Source organism: Coptis chinensis, chromosome 5 (genome assembly GCF_015680905.1).
Source record: "Coptis chinensis isolate HL-2020 chromosome 5, ASM1568090v1, whole genome shotgun sequence".
Taxonomy (NCBI): domain Eukaryota; kingdom Viridiplantae; phylum Streptophyta; class Magnoliopsida; order Ranunculales; family Ranunculaceae; genus Coptis; species Coptis chinensis.
Window position 1 is genome coordinate 90,186,151 of NC_141460.1, and position 22,679 is coordinate 90,208,829.

The window sequence follows — 22,679 nt, forward strand, 5'->3', positions numbered from 1 at the left end:
TCTTATTCAGCTTCAATTTTTTATTTATACTACCGGTTCTGCGTAACGGAAATAAGATGATTGGAAATTGGGATCTTCTCGCCTATTTCATAGACTATAGTCTTAATCACATAAAATTAATTCAGAGGTAAAAAAAAATGAGTCTTGTTACTGCCAGACCCTGATTTGTGTTGGGCAGACCCCGAGTTGGGTCGGGGTCTGCCCATTGTGTTGGGTGCAACTTCGAACCATACACCCCCCAACCAAAACACGCAACAAATCGAGAAACAGGCAATAGTCAGTTACCACCCTTCGTCAAATTCACAAAAAATCGCAAAAAAACCTACCAAAACCAAAAACAAAAAATTGGCTCGTCGAATTCACAAAAAAACCTACCAAAAACCAAAAATTGCGCTTGTGTTCTCCCTCTCGACAGACCCCATCTTCCAGGTGAACTTCACAAGCTTCTTCTCGCACTTTCAAAGGTATTTTCTCTAAAAAATTAGTGTTTTTTTTTTATATTTTTGCTAGCATGTTATCAATCGCTCGTCTTCTTCACTTGCTAATTTAATGCAACCTAAAAAATACTTTCAAAGCTCTTGTATTTAGGTCTTCTTCAATGCAACCTATTTTAATCATCGCCATCTTCTTTACAATTTGTTCTAACAATTGCCTACCACGAATAATTTGGTTCGAGAGCATGATTTTTGCTCTCCTCTTTAATGGAGATGAATTTCTAAATGAAGTTGAACCTTGTTTCCAAGTTTTTGTTGGTCCATCAAATCCCACCACCCCACCTATTTTTTGAAATGGTGGGTGATAGAACTATAGAAGAGCTAAGATATGTTTTTATGACACTCACGGTTTGTTTGTTCCTAGTGATGATGTACAACAAAGAAGCAAAATGAATGACCACGATTAAAATAGTAGAGTGATCATATCTTCATAGAAATTAGTCAAATTACACATTTTAATCTGTCAAGGTTCAGGGAGGTGTTGAGACTATCTTTGTCACTTGCTACATTTAGATGTGCGCACAATGAAGTTTCATCAGTGTATTGCAGGAAGTGAGCCACGGGAAAAAAGGAAAAATAAGTTGGCCATCTTTGTCACAACTCCTAAAGTACAAATAAATGGAATATCTTGTCACCGATATTGTTTTAAACTCTTAATTGTTGGACTTTCTTGTTCATATTTCTTGGTTACCACTTGCCAAGGTTTAATGGTCAAAGTGGTATCACAAAAAGAACAAGGAGACCGAAGTTGCACGACTTGCACGGGTGGACTGTGGGACATAGAAAATGTGTGACCTCCGAGTCCGGCCTCTGCGAGGGTTTCAAGTGTTTCACTACAAGATGAATATGATTTTCTCTTGTGGTTTGTTTCCAATTTTCCATCCTAAAACATGCGAAAAAGTTGTGGTTAATATGATCGAGCCACATATCTAATGAGCTTCCAGTGTTTTCCAAGAAAGCAAGAAACTATTCATGGAAGAAGTAGTTGACCCATCAAATCCCACCACCCCACCGATTTTTTTCAAAGAATAAGCCAACCTTGGTCGAGACCTATGATGGTGTTTTTGATGTCCATGTTCACTGCTAAGTTTTAGCTGTGACATTTCTTCTTTGAGACTTGCATGCCCAGTTTCTAAGTCATGGATCTTTTTCAATAACTCCTCTGTTGGTGAGGCGTTCATGTTTTTGCATGAATTGAAAACCCAATGAAGGTTTTGTCCTAAAACTTAATGAACTATGATGGCCTAACCTTGTATATATGTTGTTTGTGAACTTTACAAATGTTTTATGATATTAATTTTTATTATTTCTTTGCTTCTTATCATTCATGGTCCCTGTTTTATGGTGATTATTTAAAGTGTATCAATTGTCTTCTTTATCTAAAAAAATATTGACAGTAGTTCATCTCATCTTGCAAGTTGACAGTAGGAGTTACCTCATTGCTTTCGTTGTTGCACAAGTAAAACAATGTTGCATGTACAACTTGGTGCTCATGCAGACGCTCCTCTTGTCACACTTTAGAACCTAGTTACGTTCTGAGGAACAACTCATAGTGTGAATATGCATATGCCTTTTTACAGCCCTTTTAACTATATTACAGTGAACTAGTAAAGTGCTTTGTCTACTTGAAAATTTGATACTTATAGTTCTATGCTCTTATTGCCTTCTCTTGTTGTTTTTTTTACCGAGTTTCCTTAGTTCTGACTACTTTCCTGTTTAGGTTTGCTGTGAAGCTATTGTACATGTGCCAATGTGGATTTTACGTTTACAGCATTGCCAATTTACTTATTATTCATTTATTTGGATATTTTGTAGCAATGCCTCGAACAAAGAATGTGAAGAATGTAGCAAAAAGTGTTTTCACGGGTGCTAAGAAGTTGTTAGGTGGGGGGAGTAGTAGTTCGGGTCGCGGTGACCCGCCTGAGAAAAAGAGAGGAAGGGGAACAACCATCTCGGCATCAGTCCGTAGAGGGGATCGGAAAGTGGATGATCCCAGTAATGTAGTTGTAAGTGGTGTAGACTTAGGAAATCAAAAGAGAAGAAAGGAGACAGTTCCGAGTGATGTAGATGTAGATGTAGATTTAGATTTAGATATAGATGTAGATGACGATGACGTAAATATGGATAGTGGGAAGAGTGTAGTTGTAAGTCATGTTGATAGTAAAGAAGATGATAGTGAAGAAGATGATAGTGAAGAAGATGACGAAGAGGGTGTTGATGATGCAGAAGAGGAGAATGACGAGGAGGTGGAGGACGCGAAGGATGAGGAGGAGGAGGACGAGGACGAGGACGAGGAAGTCCTTGAAATCCCTGTACCTGTACCTCCAGTGAATATTGTGAGAAAGTCTAACAATGACTTGGAGTTCTAGAGAGGTGTTTATGGAGGTGGCCCTCGTGTACCACATTTGTTGTATGACTATGCGGTGCACGTGGCTCGCGATGTTTGGGAGGGGCAGGTAATATTATCATATAGTGTCTATTAGTATTTAAATTTTGTATTACGAAACCTTGTGCATACATTAATACTGAGTTTTTGTTGTTTTAGGCGGAGCGAGGGGTGTTGAAGTGCCATGGGCACCTAAACAAGTTGGTATAATGGGATATCGTCGGAGAGTGTTCAGACTGTTCTAATTTTCACGTGGAGCTTCAAAGGACTGGCTTATGTGCTATGGTCTTAGGTGTATACAGGCATCAGGATCCTGTGTTGGTCTCTGCGTTTGTGGAGAGGTGGCATCCAGAGACCAACACGTTTCATATATCGTGGGGTGAGATGGCAATCACGTGGGAAGATGTTTCCCAACTCTTAGGAGTTCCGATCAGAGGCAAAGCAATGACTGAGGACACTGATTTGACCCTGGAACAGACAAAAAGACTCGTCCACAAAGGTCTTGGCATACCCATGGACGAGATATATGCGGAGATGAAATCCAATAAGTTCACTTCCAAAGTTATGATGGATTTCTTGATGAAGCAGTTTGCTGGGAAGGTAACGGATGAAGATTTACGTGATGAAAATGGGGTTATTGTGAAGAAGGAGTCAACCCAAAAAGAGTTGCAGTTTGCTAGGAGAGTTTATATGTTATTTTTCTTTGGATGTATCGCCTTCACCGACACGTCTAGAACTGCAGTTCCCATTTGTTATCTGAGACTGCTTTTGAAATTTACCGAGATCAGAGACTACGCGTGGGGTGCAGCCTTATTAGCTTACTTGTATAGGGGTCTTGAGACTGCCACAAGTGCCAAGGTGAAGGGTGTTTTAGGCTATTTCACTCTCCTACAGGTATTAGTTTTTTTGTTTTTCTTTTCAATGTCAATTTTATCTATCTATTACAATATTAACTGGGTGTCTATATTAATCTAGGTATGGATTTATGAGTACTTCCCGGTGTTCAGGCCATTCCCAAACTTGGCATATCAGTTGAGCATGTCGCGTGCTCATAGGTACTCAGTTACTCAGTCTGTTTATGCTAGCATAACAGCTGCATTGAAGCATACCCGAGCGGTGATTGATAATATGACTTGTACCGATGTAAGCATTTTTGTTTGTAAATAGTTTTATTTATTAATTGATATTATTAGTATGTGGTTAATGATTAATTTCCTCGATCATATGCTATTTGACAGGTTGAATGGTATCCCTATGCTGAAGTCCGAGCTACACACCCGGTAGATGAAATAGCATTTTTCGAGGGATTTATATGCTTTCTTGATGATGTCGAGCAATACAATGTTTCGAGGGTTGTGCGTCAGTTGGGTCATATGCAGTTTGTACCCTCAAATCCCCCAAGACCAAACGACGCAAACTACTTCCAGACGTGGGTACGATGTGAAATTTAATATTGCATCTTCCTACTGGAGTAAATGGCAAAATCACTTGATACAACTTGAACATCGAGGACCCATTACGTCTTATCCATGGGAGTGTGTGAGTAGATACATGAGTTGGTACAAAAACAATAGTCATATTCGAATGATAAACCATGATCATCCTAATCACTACTCCCTACAAAGTCTTCCATATCATAATCTGGTGAGTTAATACCTTACAACTTTAGTTTTTGTTATTTTTTGTTACAGAGATGCTTGTGCGCGTCAAGAAACACAAGATCAGCGGCACTCATCAAGGCCAAGTCCTTGTCAGACACGATCACAAATGCCCTTTCTTCACCCAGTAAGTCGTTAAACTAATGCAAAGCCCACTCATAGTCTATCGCTGTTTCGGACTGAAGCAACACTTGACAGACCGTGAAAGACTTCCAGGTTGAAGTCACCCCCACAAACTGTATAAAAGGCCACTGATACTTATTGGTTTTGTAGGTGGCGTCTATGATGAAAACTTTTGGAAAAGTCCGAGCCATTTTAACACCGTCCAGATGGGCCCATAACAATCCCGTTATCTCATCCGTATTCGTATCCTCCCTCACCTCCTCGAAATAATGGTTTTTTCGCTAACAACTCACTTGAATTTCTGTATTTGCGAAATTTATCGTTCATATCCAATGTCCTCACCTTGCGAGGGCATTGTAGACTTGACATATGCTAGATAGGTTATCAAGAAACCTATGTCGATGGACTTCAAAACTTCTTTAGACTTAACTCTATTTTGAGTCATCTCTGACAAGAACTTGAATTGTGGAATGGTAAGTCGAGTAGCAAATGCATGTCCTTCAAGGGTCTTCGCCAATGGATGGTTGTGAACACCATTAAGAACGACAATTTTCTAACTATCGACAGTGCCGCGTTGAAAAATACATCTTAACTTAAATGGGCATCCACGTTTCTTGGTTCCTGTATTTCTCTTATTAGCCTTCTCTACCTTTTTGTGTGAACGATATACGCCTGAACTCTCGCAAGCTAAATCCAGCCTTGGTACTCGGTTCCCGTTAGCATTCTGCGACTTCCCAATTACCACAACTATATAACATTGTTTTTCCCGAGTAGTTGCCCAACCAATTACGTCATTACGTGTATGAAATACCTAAAGATATGAAAGAAAACAACAATCAATAAACTAATATAATTTCATTTAGAAAATAAAAAGAAGTGAAAACAATGCCTACTATGTACCTCTTCCGTAGTAAATATTTCTATTGTATCCATTGAAAGCGGTTGAACATCATCCACCTCATTCAAGTTTCCAGAGTTCTCGAAACACACCGAAGGATACTAAATGAAGAACAGTTGTTAATTGATGTATTATGGACCCCGTAAAGACATAGCCACACTATTTGGCTTAAGTACCAAATGTCACAAACACACCGTTTACCACTGTTTGTGTTTTTCTATGTTTAAATCCTAAAACGACATGGCCACACTGTTTGGAATAAGTCCCAAATGGTGTGGACACACCGGTAAAGAGGCCAAAAAACAGAACTCTATGTTTTTCCAAGTTCAAATCCCAAACGACTTTGCCACACTGGTCAAGAGGCCAAAAAACAGAACTTCATATTTTTTCAAAGTTCAAATCCCAAACGACTTGGCCACACCGTTTGGGACTTAGTCCAAACGATGTGACCACACCGGTAAATTTTTTTTTCTTCTAAGTCCAAATCCCAAATGACATGGCCACATCGTTTTGGGCTCAGTCCAGACAGTGTGACCAGACCGTTTGGTGTGCAATACGAATGACCTAGCCGAGTCGTTTAAGCCTCGGGTGTTCGAATTTTCTCTTTTAGTCCTATATATCACTGTACACATGCATAATTACTACATGCATAATTACTACATGCATAATTATGTTTAATTTAGATTTACCTTATTCTTATTAAATGCATCATCATCCATTCCTCTATTTTCTTCACTTTAACTTGTTCTACATTTTCTTCTTGAATGGGGTCACTTGGAACTTGTTCTACATTTTTTTTCTTGAATGGGATCACTTATAACTTGTTCTACATTTTTTCTTGAATGGGGTCATTTGGAACTTGTTCTACATTTGGAACATAATGCATTACATTTTCTTCTTCATCTTCATGTTCTAAAATGGGGTTTGGCGCTTCCATTAGTGTTTAGTGTTAGTGTTAGTATATAGATTTCTTTAGGGTTTAAGGGTTTAAGTTTTTTTTATAGTGGAAGAGAAGAGAATAGAAGAGAAGGGCTGAAAAGATTACAACAAGTTAAATTCACATTGGTTTGGGAGGTGCCCAACACAAAACAACTTTTAGGGCTAATGACATATTTGTAATAATCACAATATGGGGTCCGGTAGTAACGAATACCAAAAAAATTGATTATGATAAGGAATTGAAGAATTTGAAAGAAGACTTGAATTGGTAAAAATTCGAAGCTACCTGATAAGAAGTAATCTTTAGAATTGTATGTAGGATTGTATTGTAGATGAAGGAGAGAGTGCTGTCAGGTATCTAAAAAATGTTTGTCCTCTGCCTAAAACTCTAAAATCTATCTGTTATGGCCTATATGCCCTATAGCTAGAAAACATAGCCTGAATTCAATTCGATATTTTTCAGTGTCATAATTATCTGAAGATAACACAAACCAAAAGAGAGTCGTGAATGATCACTCAACGCTAACACACTATATTAACTAATTAGGAAGACAAGGATTAGTAAAATTTAATTAAAATGTGAAACATCGAGAGAAATAAGAAATCTCTTTTGAATGCAATATGTAAATCCCCAACTATTGCAAATTTTACTAGCTGTCTAGCTAAAACCTCAACATGTGAAAAAATAATTACCAAAATATTGCCAACGCATGGTCTCACTCTAACAGAAAGAATCCTCTGTTTGAATAACTATCTTCAATACCAGCTTCCTATTAACACAATCCTCTTCTTGCTCTAGTACCTGTCTCTTTTCGTCTATTTCTACCATGTATCGATCAGTTGTTCGATTTCAGATATATACCTTAGCATCAGAGAAAGCGGTCTCCATTGAAGGTTGTGGTCTGTTTGTTTCTTTAAACAAACAAGCATTTTGGCATATCTTTTGTGGGGAGAGTCTGTATAGTTTGGCAATTTACGTCGTACAAAATCAGCAGTTCATTCTGTGGTTCGTATACTATACATGTGCCATTTATCCCAGGCGGAGGTGATAGTGTCTTGGTTATTAGTGGGGGTATGATGCAGAACGACTTGGCCCAGGACACATTCAAACCATAATCTTTCATCACCCATGCCACAATGCCACAGGGATATCTGCAAAACACGCAAAGAAATCCGTCCAATGCTGAAAGTATTGTACAGTCATAGCCACCAGCATAGTCAGGCGTTGGCACCTTTCGAATGTTTTCACCAGCCATATCAAGCTACGACATCTGTACTATAGTAAAGTCTCAGCCAATGCAGATATACCAGTTCCACCTATTCTAAAATCATCGTAATAGTCCTCATTTATTGTTTTGACTCTCCATGATTTCTTGCTCAGTGAGTATGTTTTGAATTTCTCAGATGCAAAAAGTACAATTTCATAATCATGAAGAGTTGCATTATAACCGAAGCCAGACCCTTTAATACTCGAATCATCAAGTATTCTTAAAGTCTCCTTGCATTCCATATGCATACACTACTCCAAAACTTATAGTTATAATTGATGGATATGCAAAGCAGACCGTTACAACAACCCAGAATATCAATACGATTTTGTTCTGCGTTTACCTTAAACGGTGGATGAATCACTAAATCCTTATTCATTGTATACGTCCTCGTGGATAAATTCAGGAGTCTATAATTTTTATGCTTGCTGATAAAAGTAGGACCTGAAATTAAAGCATACCATGATTTCGACACAAGCCTGAATCTTGCAAGAGACGGCACTGGTAGCGATAACAGTATGATTTCAACGATCTCTGGTGGAAAAAAGTTAGACATCCTCTTCCACTTGGTCTTATAGTCAACTGGTAATGGCAATGCAAAAAAAAAAAAAAAAAAAGTAAAAAGAGGAGTAACGTGGTACGCAACTTGTAAGATGGAGTCTTCTTTTCTAGGGTTATGGGGTATATAAAAAAAAGGTTTTCCATCCTGCTATATATCACACGTGAATCACACACTTGACAACTCAAGTGACAAAACACACGTGTTTTAAACTTTGAATATAAAGTCAACCAGACAGCCACTAAAAATGAAAACTAGTTGGGAGCTTGAAAGACTTGGAACACCAGAAAACCAAACATGGAGATTTCTGCGACAACTAGATCTCTCCATTTAATCTCAAAAACATCATTACCAACATCTTTAGCTTCAGCCAACTCTCTTTACTTTAACAATGTGTCAAATGATCTGTTGAAGAAAAGCAAGAAGAATTGCTTGAGTTTAAAAAGAGCTAGAGCTGAAAGAAATGGATTTAACTGTAGATCCATGTTTGGTCTTGGTGTTCCGGAGATTGCTGTGATAGCTGGAGTTACTACTTTACTGTTTGGTCCAAAGATGGTACCTGAGCTTGGGAAAAGTATTGGTCAAACTGTTAAAAGCTTTCAACAGGTTTGTTAAAATAAGTTTCTTATATTCATTTATTTTATTATTTTATTTTTTTAGTTTCTAGTGTTTAGATCTTTGGCCAATAAGATTTTAGTTTGAAATGAATGGAAGTATCAAAATTTGATTGAATTGGAGTGAGTGGGGACTGGGGAGTATTAGAAATGGAATGTGAGTGGTGATGATGATTGAAGATTCAAACTTGAAACATTTAATTGATTCAAATACTGAAAGACAATGATAAATCATTGATGGAGGGTGCGATTTTGGTGTGGAATAGAGTAAGGCCAGTTTGCAAACAATATGGGCATGAAATTTAGTTTTACTATTTAGTTTAACTAGTAAATGGGCACGTGCGTTGCACGTCTTGTGAAGATGGTTAACTGTTTATTCTCTCTGGGAAGAATGATCTCTGTTAAAGAAAAAGAAAATTACTTTGTAGTCCAATACATTTTTTGAGTTGTAAGTATTATTTTTGTTTGCCAATAAATATGAATGCTGTAATAGAAAATATAGACAAAGCAACTGATGTTATGAGGGACAAAATATAAGTACAGACAAAATTATTCAAAAGTACTACATGGCAATGTGAGTTTTATCCCTGGCCAACATAATTTTAGATTTTTCACGCTAACATTAAATACATTTGAAAAAGTACTCCACATCCTGTTTCCATTTAATGGAGGATTGCTAGTACATAAGTAAAGTGGCAGTAAACAACTAATTAAGCAATAACAAATGGAAGCTCCAAAGAAGTACAACAATGAGACGAATTGAAGGTATTCAATATTGACCTTGATGCTCTTGGTTGTAACACTTGGCTTCTTCCCAATACTATACTATGATTGATTGATGTCTCATGAGGAACTGATGTCTCACTACACCAACAGCGTAGGTAAGGTCTGGTCTCGTAATAGTGAGGGTCTGAAAGAGGCGGCGCTTCCCACTATGATTGATTGATGTCTTTCCTTCTTCAGCTTTCTTCCTACACCTACAGTGAAAGAACTGATAAGATTTCGTGAAAGGAAGACTCAAACTATCACAAGCGAGACGGGGGGAGGGACAGCAGGGGAGGCTTCCACTTTTCAGAGGTCCACCCCGAACCGAAGGGGCGGAGGGCGTCCTACCAATGAGGAGTGTGAAACGTCGGTTTCTCTGGCTCTAGGTCTTTTCTTCCATATAGCCAAAATTTCGAATTCTGAGAATTGCTAGGAGATCTATACTATGCACCTTTGTTGATTTCTAATCCTAGGATCTTGAAACTTACCCGAGACGAGTCCTATCCGTGTCCCCTGCTTCATCAGAATTAGAAGCATCCCAACTTCCGCATTTCACACCTCTGATTTCACACAGAACAAGAATCAAATGAATAAATAGACTTTATTGAGTGAAAGTAAGGCGTTTATGTTACCTGAACATCTGCAGCGTAGATTAGAACGGAAGGCGAAACTAAGGATTCCATCTACAAAGAATGGCCATATAAAAGAAAGGAAGAAGACACCAGAACCATGTAGTTAACGTGCCTTCTTCAATGGCGACTTCTAATCCGGGATAATCGATAGCCAAGGATGAGTTGCCTCACCCCCGGGCACCAGAGACTGTAACAGCGCTTAGCTCTTCCATGCTCTTCCGGTCCAGCTAATGAGAAAACCTTTCCTCAAGTTGCGAACGAAGAGAGCCCTCTCCTCCCTCTTCTAACTCCGCCTCCTGGGGCCAGATATCCCATGATGAATGGAAACAGAACTGCGCTTGCCTCTCCTACTGAGCATCATCTGACCTTGACGGAACGGAATTAAGCAACATTGTCTAGGCCTGAAAAATATAATCAGTAACAAAACCACTGATATTCTAAACTGAAAAGATAATATCGGCACATTATAAACAAACAGATTTACGATGAAACTGTAGGTTACACCAAATTAAAGTTACAGTATATTAAACCAACATTATGCGATAGCTAAATGCATATGAAAAAGTTGACAATCAATTAACACATTCTACGAAGGCCAAAATATTAGGGATTCGCTTTACACTTAACACAATCCATGGTAAACACAATTTAGAATCCTTTCAAGCCTTGATTCTACTGAGATACTTTTGTTCCGATCCGTATCATCACACGTTAATACTTGGCTTATATTCACTATACATAACTCATTGTGAGAAAAATATATCGAATAGCCCTATTCATTTGTTAGGAAGCAAATGGAAACAAAATCATAAATATCGGAGATGTTATGCAATCATTGTAAACCCTCATCATCGAATGCATAGCAAATAACATAAACATCACATAATCATTTCATAAATCAGTGCATGATAAATAATGAAAAGGAAAAAAAAACCCTTAAGAAGCAAGAATTACGAATCTCCATATTCTGATTAGGAAATGTTATCAATGTTCAATTGGCCGTTGACTTATAAAAGTACCATTGTCATTGGAGCAATAATTTCTTCATAACATGTCATTTATGTGGATCAATAAAAAATGCATTGGATTAGAATATCCACAGCTGATAATAATAGTAAAAAATAAATAAAAGTGTGTCATATAATCAAGTAAAGGTTTTCAAATTTTAGCAATACATCCAGGGATGTGACGATTAGAAAGTTGGGAACCAAAACAAATACTATATGTCCGATTTTTTTTATAAGGGCATAGAAGACCGTACCTTCTGATCTGAAAAGGAAAATTGGGAACGAAAACAATCCTAAAGTAATCGTTCCCACCATAAACTGCATGTAACAGAACACCTAGCACATCTATGAAACCCAGTGCTTTTCCTTGCTGCCCTTGTGCATCAAAGTGGTTTTCTTGCATGCATGTTGAGATTGTGATTATCTGTAAATAGCACAATCAATCAATTAATGTAACAATGCATTAAAAACCAAGCCTAAATGCTTGTGAGAACTTGTAACCTAAATTTATGTGATTGCCAGGCACATCTAAAACTCGATCGCTTGTGTTTATAGCCTAATGTTGAAATTTGGTAAAGTGCATATGCGTTTAATCTGTGAGCACGGGGATAATTTATTCAAGGATGATGATAATGCAAACAGTAAATGACACACGACACCAAGGCCCTGTTTTTCCACATGACATAAATCTTGGCCCCTGCACAGAAATACAGACAAATCTTGTGTGGAAAATCACTAAAAAAGAAAAAGACGGACAAAAAGTTAAGCATGAATGTATACTATTAACCCTGTTTCTAGGAAACACTCAATTCATATGTTGCAAACAAATCCTAATGACTAAGTATCCTAAAATTAAGTGTAAACAAAATGAATGTGCGCTAGTGGTATATAATGAGTTATTGTAAGAGAGTGCGCAAACACAACAAATTTCAGTGTTGAGAAAATCATATAATAAGCCGGGTTCAGTCAACAAAACAATTATTGCCACTAAACAATTTGAACCTATAATGTGCCTATATAATGAGAACTTCTATATATTTTCAGTTCTATTTAAGAAGATGAACCAAAAAACCGCATTTCCATTGGCTGCCATTTTTCGGAAAAAACAAATAAATCACAACCTTGTGTAGGGAAACCAAGCACGACAGTATACTATATACAGTAAATTAGAGAACAATTTAGTGTGGACAATATATAAACTTAAAAGTGAAGGGCCATAAAGGAAGAAAAAGTTAAATAGGCTACGTATTAAAAGGTAAAGCCATTGGCTAGCGCCCGTCTACATACGAATAGAAAGGCAAGCTGTGCAACTTTACAATGACTGCTATCACTCTAGTACAATGACTAATACCATCAAACTAATGCACATGAGCGTGCCTTGATACTACATAAAATTTTGAAAGGGAAATGTGAAAGGAAAATGCTATGTGGACTTTTATTAAACTACAAACTCTGTGAAATGGATTTCGGAGATGAGCGTTTGCAAATTTTGAACACCATTGTAATTAAACGTGCCTTCTACCAGTTTTTATTTCTTTATCTTATAAGACATTCTATGTAACAGAAAACTTGCGACATTTGTCAGTATAAATAACAACTAAGAGAAGAAAAAAGAAGACAGAGATATAGTAGTACTTACCAGGACATAGCAAAGACGAAGGTGAGGCAGAAGCAAAGAGTAAGAGGATCACATCATTACTTGCAAATTTATGATCGACTGTCCAGAATCCCATTTTGAATGACACTATTGTAATTAAACAGTCCTAACAGCGACCTGTGTTTGACAAAGCCATTACACCCCAAAAAAAGCGAAGCAAAAATACGAAAGCCTCAAACCGATTTTGTGAAGCGCAAACTGATTGATACTAAACAATCTTGTTTTGTGAAGCCTCAAAACTCAATTGTAACTAAACATAAAAGGGTGGACAAAAAGCTAACCATGACTGTCTACTATTAACCTTGTTTCTAGGAAACTCTCCCAAAATGAGTTCTTCTAAGAAGATGCACAAACACAACAAATCATATAATAAGCCTGGTTTAGTCAACAAAAAAAACAGATTGGTGTCGAAACTATACAACATGTAAAATGGTATAATGTCTCCCCGTTTGGTATATCTAAAAAAATCACCAAAACTCACCATATGGTAGTGAGGGTTTCTAGATAAAAATACTTAAATGTTCAGAAACATACCTTGTTCAAAAAATTTGTAAGAAAAGAAGACAACTATTTTGTTCCTCTTCACACTTCAACTCGTGCGAAAAATTAAATAAAGATAAGGCATATCTTATATAAGAGGTAATTTATCAAACAATGAAATTTCCATGAACCAAAACGAAATGGAAAAACAGAAAATAGAGATGAGAAAATGATACGCTTCACTATCTAAACTATACTCTGTTGTTCTTCACCAAGTTTGCTTCGCGCGCTCTAGGAGAATAGTTGAGTCCAATGATGGATACCGTAAAACTCAAAAAAAGATTCATTAAAGTACATAGTGTTGTTGTATTTTTTTCTTCTTTTTTTTTTTTGGGAGAAGAAAAGGAACTTAACGGGTTTTAATTGGGAATATTGGCCAAACGGTGTGTCGGTTTCGCGAAATTTGGGTCCAAGAATTTAATTGACCGATTCTACTAAGTATCTCCCCATCAAACATCTTCTCAAAATCAACGAATTGAGATCCCAAAAATATCAAAAGGGGATAGAAGAACGTACCTTAAAATTTTAAACGAAAAGAACTGAAACAATCCCCGAAGCAATTGTTCTAATTGTAGGAAAATTGCAGACTTAAATTTACAAAAAGATGATCAAATGAAAAAGATTATTAGAAAACGAAGAAGAAAGTCCTACCTTTGATTCTGAATATGGAAAACAGTGTTTGATTTATGTTCGTCGGGAGTTTTTGTAGACAAGAACTTTCGGGTAACAAGGAACTTAATTGGGGAATATCGACGAAACGGTTTGTTTGTTTCGTGAAGATTATTTTTTTTTTTTTAAAATCTAAGAATAGACAATTAATGTCAAGAATGGAGAAGATCGGACATTTTTTTTTCTCATTTGGAAACCCCGAAACGGTGTCTCTGTTCGCTGAAGACATTGAATTTAATAGTCCTGGGAATACTTTAAATTACCTATTTACCCTTTCAAACCCTTTCAACGAAGAAAAAAAAAGTGGCTATCCAACTTTCCAGTACCGTTTGGATTAAAAACTTTGGTTTAAAACCGGGAATACGGGAACTAATTGAAAAATCCAGTATCGGCTTTATATATAAGATATTCGATTGAGCGAGATAAATGTGCTAAGACTATAGGAATACTGACACTAGTTTATTTGTATGAATGTATGATTGATCCAAGTTCTGACTATCAGATGAACCGATTTGCTGAACATTTAGCATAAACCAAGCCAATTTGTTTTTGGTTCATGTATTGTAAAGTCGGTAAAACCTTTGGGTGATGATACCAAAGGTCTGGGGCTCGGACCCCGCCAGTATCAAAGAGTTACTGATCACATTTAAAACAAGCTTACCAATAAAAATAAAATAAAATAAAAAATAAAAACTAGTTGTTTTGCCATTACTTTTGACATCTAAATCATGTACACTGACTAAGAAATAGCTTGGACAAGTTAATCTACCCTGATTTTGCAGAGCCTATGTAGTTTGCACTTTGAGCCTTTCCAATGCAATAAGCTGAAGACTCCAGATGACATTTCTATGGACTAAGTAGTCATTGGTGTGTTATACTACTGTAATTTAAATACTGGTTCTCTTAGTGAGCAGTTTGGGGGCTAGGTTATTGTGGCACAGTAAATTGTTAAAAAATCAAATGTGTGGTATTTGCTTCTCAGTATAGCCTGTATAAACATAAAGGGTTTCCTAACAGTAAAGTACTCAAGTAGGAGTAATGTGATTTGTAGATTAACATCATTATTGCGTATTCCTACACAATCTTAAGCGCTTATTGGATTTACACTGGATCAGACTAATTACATCATGATGTGTTTGTTTTAGTTTCTTTTGAAGTTAATATTACGTGTTATGTGTTGTGTAATGCACATGACGTTATTGGTCTTAAAAATCTTGGTTCAATTGCTCTTTAGTTCTGCTTTTGTTCTTCTAGCTTTACATTGATTCTTTTCCCTCTACGGCTAACCCCACATTTTGTGATCGGTGATGTAATATCAATGGCAATTTAGGTACCTTCTAGTATAAATCTAAGTATCTTATCCTGTTATAACTAATATATGAATTTTAAAGATTGTAGTAGCTCCCTTCCAGGCTACAAGCTAAGAAACTGCTTAATAGTAGAACTGTTTATTGACACGCACGTGCAGGCAGCCAAAGAATTTGAGTCGGAACTGAAACGAGAATCCCAATCTGCAACGGAAACGCTCACAGAGGTGGTTGTAAGTGAAGAGCAACAGGATGCCTAGGTCTCAAGCACTGTGGATGCTATGTAATGAGACCATCAAAGTTTGATTGTTGTCAACTTTACACATACTCAGACCCTAAATGTTGTACCAACTACAACAAGAGAGAGTAGTCCCTTCTTCCATTTCAAATCAGTGTTGTAAAACCTTAATAAGGAACTTGATCACTTCCACGACTTATAATTGTAGTTTTAAAGCTTGGTTCATGACGGCATTCAGATTACTTGTTTCTGTAGCTGTAACGTGTCAGTTTTGAGCGGTTAATTCAGTATCCATTCCGTAGTGTACCAAAAGGCCTGACGTTGTTCACAACTGACATGTTTCTGTGCTATCATGTATTAACAGCTGCGTGCGGAATGCCTAGTAGTACTAGTTTGGTCACATCCATACTTGTGTATGTGTGACGCTCTCACGAAACTGAAAGATGTAACCCAATCACCTATCAAACTAGGAATCCCCACCAGATCTTTGAGAAACACTGTCCAATACTAGAGGATGATCACAAAACTTGGATTCTTGCAAGTCTTAAATGAACGACGATGGCTTATAGGTAATGCTCTATGTTTCTGTAAATTTAATCTTAAATGAACGACGATGGCTTATAGGTAATGCTCCATGTTTCTGTAAATTTAATAACTAGTGTGTACAGGAAATTAGCAGGTCACCATTTTGAGGGGTTACAGTCAGGTTTTAACAAGTTACAAGGTTGTACTCATTACAATGGTTAAGAGTGCTGCAATATTCTGACCATAGACTAGGTGCATGCATTCACTATGATTGTCACAAAATGAGAGGAAAACTGGAAACCTGCGTATTTCTAAATCACCAAGCTAGTCGATAGAGCGGACTGCAGATTCCTTATGGACTGGGTGTACATGATAAGATTACCAATTGACTAGTTTTATGTTCATAATTGTTTAATACTGCCGAACTCTACTTATACGAATTCTAAAAGAACTCCACTATGAAAAAAATGAATTAGAAGCTGATATTTGGTGGAGATGTTCTCCCCACAATATAGATTATTCTTAGAAAAGATCAATACATTTGAAGATGTTATCAAAATTTGTTTTGAGTTTTGAGTTTTGAGTTTTGAGTTGATAGTAATTGATAGAAGGCCTTACTAAAATCCATAGTGACCTCATATGCAAAACTATTTGAGGTTAAAAAAAGAGAATACTTATTTTTCTCCTTTTTCCTCTTGTTTCTCCTCCTCATAAAATTTCCTAATAATCGGTCTTCCTTATCTGCGGATCTCAAATCCTAATAAACTATTTCTAAACCCCCTTCCTAGTTCCTAGGCTTGGGCTACTCCCGGGCCTTCGATAATTTATGGGAGGCTTGCCCTTAAATACTCTATCACAAATAAATCTTGAAAGAAAAGAGAAAGGAGAAAAGATGTCATCCTCTATCAGGCAAAGCAAAAGAAGAAAAGGTGTCCTCCCACACGAAATTATTTTTGAAATACTCTCAAGACTACCTGTAAGAACCCTTGGGCGATTCAAATGCGTATGCAAATCATGGTTCGATTTGATTAGGGATCCTTTTTTTGTTGATGTCCACATGAATCGTGCGAAGGAGAACAACGATAGTCTTAAATATATGGTTAGACTAAAAGGGAATAGACTATACTCAAACTCATCCCATCCTGATGATTACAGACTACAAGCAGTGAATCATCCATTCAAGACTTCTCATAATGAAATCCAAGTTTGTAATTCTTGTAATGGACTGCTATGCCTCATATCCAATGCTGAAAAAGAAACCATATGTTTATGGAATCCTGCTACAGGAGATTACAAAGTCTTGCCAAGTTCCCCAACTGTAGATCCTCCTGTTTGGGGTCGTCTTCACATAGAATATGGTTTTGGTTACTGTCATAGTACTAATAATTACGAGGTTGTAAAGGTTGTTAACTATTGCGATTTTGATCATTACTTAGTTGCTTATGTTTACTCACTAGCCAATGGTTTATGGAGAAGAATCCAAGGCGGCCCCTGTATAACTGGGGATGGAACATCAGGGGTTCTCGTTAATGAATCCCTTAATTGGATCGAGTCTCATTGTTCGTGCAATCCTAGAGTGGTAGCGTTCGACATTGGCGGTAAAGAGTTTAGAGTGGTGCCACAGCCTGGCTATGGTGACTGCAGTTTCCTGGAAATCGGAAAGTTAGGAGGAAAACTTGGTTTACTTCGTTATGACAAATGGACAGGAACATATCTAGAGGGATGGGTGATGCAGGATTATGGAGTAGGAGATTCCTGGACTAAGTTGTTCATAGTGAACCAAGGTATTTATTACTTCACTGCATTATGTGATACTATGAATAATTTGATTAATGTGAGCACTGATGGCCGACATGTACTTTCATATGACCCTAAAAGAGGAATTATGAGTTACAGTGAATGCATAAGCTTTGCAGGTTTTAGTGACGCAAGAATGTACATTGAGAGCCTTGTTGGATTCAATAATCTACAGTTGCAATAGGCATATATAACAGTACTTTTTTTAATGGACAGAACAGGTTTAAGGATTATAGCCGTTTTCTTTTCCAGCTTTTTCCTGTATCCTTCACTCATCCATCTTAGTAGAAGTAACACAATGCCGAAGATATATGTGATTGTTGTTAAATTCAGTAACTGAGTCCATCACATTCAATGATGCAGTAGAGACAATAACCCATATTGTTGTTGTGGAACTGTACTGCTGAATGTACCGTCAGGCTTCAGTCACCATATACATGTAATTGTGGAATTCATGGTACGACAGAGAGGAACAGAACCAGGAACCTAGAGGTTTCTTAAATCTTCGGGTTGATCGCACCCCCTGGTTCAGTGGTTCCATCTTTTACTAGAAAATAGTTGACCAACAAATTAAATATCCAGTTTCAATTAAAAACGTTAGTTTGTTTAGTTAAAAGTTAAAATAACCGAATTAGTCCATAGTATGTACGTGTGAATGGAACACAAGAGGACATTTTTTTTTTTTGGTAAAATGCGTTCTATTTATTCACTTACCAAAAGGTACGAAAAGTACAAGTAGCAGCCGACTCATTTAACAAAAGACTATTTACAGACTTAGGTGGCCTATCACACCAAATAGAGGTAACACCCAATTGTATATGTGAGTGTATTGGGTAAGTTTTCCCGATATGTCCAGTAGAGTTTAGAAGTGGAATTTTCAGCAAGCAAATCTTGTATATCCAAAACAATGGCTTTGATGTCCATAGGAATTTGTTGTGATTCATTCTTCACAAGATTGTAGATAACCTGAAAATCAGTTTCAAATTGAATATTGCACAATTCCAAATTGCATGGAACACAAGAAGGACATAACGGGGTCCAAATGGCATGATACAAGTTAGGGTTCTCTGATAATATCTAGATAAACAAATCTTACCTTGTCAAAAAGGACTCCTAAGGCATTGACTCTTTTGACAAACAGAAACCATCTATTGAACGTTCTCAATCATTGTTTTCAGTATCCTTCTTTCAATCATGGCTTTTAACGCGGCCAAGCGGAAAACGGGACATGAAAAAGAAGAATTCAAGTCAGGTATATTGCCACGTGATATGATGTTTGATATACTCTCAAGGCTACCCATCAAACCTCTGGCCCGATTCAGGTGCGTCCCGAAACAAAACAAAAATCTTAAAACTAAACTCATGCTTGGCCACCTATACACATTAGACCTTGAAGAATCTGATGGTCACGTCATAGAGATCGATCATCCTCGATCTACTGAAGATTCAAGACACTATTTTGGGTTCTTGTAATGGACTGTTATGCACCGAGCACCGTAACGATTTATACATTTGGAATCCATCAACAACGAAAACTCAACTTTCAGTTCTGTGGTCAGTGTTTATTCGCTAAGCAAGGATTCTTGGAGAAGAATCCCAGACATTCCATACATGATCTGTGGTGGCGCATTAGGGGAGCTTGTAAGAGCAAGTCCAATGGAGAGGTGTTAAATTGGGTTGCTAAAAGTGCCGCATAGGCCTTTTAGCTTGCCCAGCCAAATTTGCCTCCCCAAAATAAAAAAACCAATCCAATCGCATTTTATGTTTTGAAGTGCTAAATGATACGTACAGCATAGTTTGCTGTCCATCCATTATTTTTTGAAATTTTTTTGGACGAACGGCACAGTTTCTGCCGTTTATCGAAATTTAACACACCGACGGTAGAAACTATGCCGTCCGCTAGCGAAGGTCTTAACTTTGGTTGGGTTTTTGGCTCCTTCCAAATTTAAGACCCTTTTAACAGCCCCATTGGAATGACATTTTTGTGGTTGGGGTGCTATATTTGCCTTTAGCAGCCCATATAGCCCCCATTGGACTTGCTCTAAGTGGTTCTCTTCGCTGGGTAGCTGATAAATATAACAATAACTGTAAGAGATGGTTAATGCTTGCATTTGACTTCCAGACAAGCATACGTGCCCCACTTCACACTGTTTAATGAAGATAACAGGATTTCAAGGGCAACTTTGTATGCTTCATGTACACACTAGTGCAAATGACGGCAAGGTATGGACCAGGAAGGACTGCGGAGGGAGGGAGGGAGTCATGGACCATGCTGCTCACTTTTAACAATAGTTATAGAGATTGGAAACCATTTTGCTCAACAGACACCCGTTTGCTTCTGTGGCAGTCTAGAGCAAGAAGATTATTTCTGTATGATCCAGAAGAAAGAACTCGAAGTTATCCTAAGGTCCAAGGCATTGAGAACTCAACATGCATCGAGAGCCTGGTTAGACTGAGTGCTAGGAATTGAAATCAACATAGCCACATAGGTCATCTTACATCTCTATCTATTTGTTGGCTGATTAGGAATTCTGGCGCACTCCAACTACAAGTATATATATTTCTCCGTTCTATAGTTGATAGGGTTGATTTTCGCTCTTGACAATAATGTACATCTCCACTCAATTATGTTTATGTGTTATCAGTTTTTGAACAAGTTTGCCAATCAAAGTTAACCTGATTATCTTCCTATCTTCAATCCTTATTTTCCGGTTTCCTAGTTTATCAAAATTCCTTGTAAGTTTTCTTTCGAGGGTCGGTTAAGTAGATCAAATTAGTAGTTCAGAGTGTATAATTATTGTCTTAATATATGAAACTCTTAGTTAGTTTCCTAATTGAAATAAATTTATTATTAGTTCATAACTGTGCTTTTTATGAGTGCTGTTAGTCCCTCTTGGTCATTCTTTATCAGGCGAAGCAAAAGAAGAAAAGAGAACGTAGAAAATATGTCAAACGTCCTCCCACACGAAATCTATTTTGAAATATTCTCAAGACTAGAGGTAAGATCCCTCTTGCGACTCAAACAGGTTTGTAAATTATGGTGTAATTTAATAAGAGATCCAATTTTTGTTAATATCCACATGAATCGTGCGAAGGAGAATGAGAATTACGGAAACCTTAAATACATATACAGGCGTAAGGACAGTTCTCTATTCTCATTCTCATCTGACGATAATGTAGATCGGTGGAGATGGATGGAGCATCCATTTGGGAGTTCTAGTAAGGAAATCCGAGTGTGTTACTCTTGTAATGGACTGCTATGCCTCACATGCAATGATAAAAACAAGACCATATGCTTATGGAATCCTGTTACAAGAGATCACAAAGTCTTACCTAGTCCGCCCACTGAAGATCCTCCAATCTCTTTTTCGAGTCGTCCTCACTTGGAATACGGTTTTGGTTACTGTCGAAGTACTAATGATTATGAGGTGGTAAGAGTTGTTAGCTATTGTGATTACAATACTGTTCATTTTTCGGTTGCTTATGTCTACTCACTGGCTAAGGATTCATGGAGAAAGACCCAAGACGGTCCCTGTATAACTGGTATAACTGGCGATGGAGCATCAGGAGTACTCCTTAACGACTCCCTTCATTGGATCGAGTCTCATTGTTCGTGGAATCCTAGAGTGGTAGCATTTGACATTGGTGGTAAAGAGTTTAGAACGGTGGCACCACCTGACTACAAAGACAGCAGTTTCCTAAAAATTGCAGAGTTGGGAGGAATGCTTGGTTTACTTCGTTATGACAGGTCCAAAGAAAGTTATCTGGAGGGATGGGTGATGAAGGGGTATGGATTAAGAGAGTCATGGACCAAGCTGGTGATAGTTAAACAAAGAATTGCTTACTCTAAGTTGTGCAATTTTCTTCCTAAGAACAGTTTGAGTAAAGTGAGCATAGATAACCACTATGAAGTTTTATATCACGCAAATAGTGGAACTATGTTTTATCTTGAAGTTACTACTTCTATGGGGGTCTGTATTGAACCAAGAACGTACATTGAGAGCCTTGTTGGATTCTAAAATCTACATCTGAAATTGGCAGAATAGTGAGAAGTCTAAGGAGCTGTTTGTTTTTATAAGCCTCTGAATGTGGAGGTCTGAATTTGCCTATCTCGGAAAGTCTCAGAATGCAGGGAATGCTGTAATCCCTCTTGTTTTGTTAGATGGACCTTTGAATTAAAATAAATTTGTTAATTATACCATGAAGAGGCACTTAAGCTGTAAGAGGCTCCGTTGCCACTTATTTTGACCTGGTATATAGGGAGCATTGTTGGAGTGAGTAGTACTAGCAAATGTCATCCTCATATGATCTGCTTATTTGTTTGCTTATTGGATACACTCTGGTGTAATCCAAAATGCATATTAATCATGGTAGATAATGTTTCTTTATTTCTTGAAATCCATGAGCTCTAATTACTTGTGCTAGTCACTTGGTAAGGTTTTTATGGTTTGATTCTTGTAGAGAAAAAGGATGTTTTTTCTCTTTGGTGTGAAGGGCGCGACCCGCGCTCGAATTATGCCTGGACAAGGCGAGACCCGCGCTCATGCTTTTGGCAATCACCAGGTCCTTAAGAGCGACCCGAGCTCCACCGTTTTTCAGTACG

General features: G+C 37.5%; 3 protein-coding genes and 1 long non-coding RNA gene across 5 annotated transcripts; 3 read left to right on the plus strand and 1 right to left on the minus strand.

Annotated features, from left to right (window-relative positions):
- Positions 1 to 8,516: 8,516 nt before the first annotated feature.
- LOC147499936 (sec-independent protein translocase protein TATA, chloroplastic-like) lies at positions 8,517 to 15,979 on the plus strand. The gene is made up of 2 exons (XM_086561681.1): positions 8,517 to 8,931; positions 15,678 to 15,979. The coding sequence occupies exons 1-2, from the start codon at positions 8,623 to 8,625 to the stop codon at positions 15,774 to 15,776; spliced, it is 408 nt and encodes a 135-aa protein (XP_086417807.1). The 5' UTR covers positions 8,517 to 8,622; the 3' UTR covers positions 15,777 to 15,979.
- Positions 8,575 to 15,671, minus strand: LOC147499937 (uncharacterized). 2 transcript variants are annotated; one of them, XR_015196137.1, is made up of 3 exons: positions 10,337 to 15,671; positions 10,193 to 10,264; positions 8,575 to 9,916 (listed from the first exon to the last, which is right to left on the minus strand). It is a non-coding gene; the product is annotated as an uncharacterized LOC147499937 (long non-coding RNA). The 2 variants fall into 2 exon arrangements; XR_015196136.1 differs by having other exon boundaries at positions 10,193 to 15,671.
- Positions 15,980 to 17,375: 1,396 nt separating the features above from the next.
- LOC147499938 (F-box/kelch-repeat protein At3g06240-like) lies at positions 17,376 to 18,260 on the plus strand. The gene has a single exon (XM_086563570.1). It carries the CDS (start codon positions 17,376 to 17,378, stop codon positions 18,258 to 18,260), a length of 885 nt encoding a protein of 294 aa, XP_086419696.1.
- Positions 18,261 to 21,156: 2,896 nt separating this feature from the next.
- LOC147499939 (F-box/kelch-repeat protein At3g06240-like) lies at positions 21,157 to 22,095 on the plus strand. Its single transcript, XM_086563571.1, has one exon. The coding sequence runs from the start codon at positions 21,157 to 21,159 to the stop codon at positions 22,093 to 22,095; it is 939 nt and encodes a 312-aa protein (XP_086419697.1).
- Positions 22,096 to 22,679: the final 584 nt, after the last annotated feature.

Bases quoted from the DNA above. Each gene is read 5' to 3' on its own strand.
- LOC147499936 (XM_086561681.1), top strand. From the start codon at position 8,623: ATGGAGATTTCTGCGACAACTAGATCTCTCCATTTAATCTCAAAAACA. The intron at 8,932-15,677 runs GTTTGTTAAAAT...ACGCACGTGCAG, and splicing joins CTGTTAAAAGCTTTCAACAG to GCAGCCAAAGAATTTGAGTC.
- LOC147499938 (XM_086563570.1), top strand. From the start codon at position 17,376: ATGGTTAGACTAAAAGGGAATAGACTATACTCAAACTCATCCCATCCT.
- LOC147499939 (XM_086563571.1), top strand. From the start codon at position 21,157: ATGAATCGTGCGAAGGAGAATGAGAATTACGGAAACCTTAAATACATA.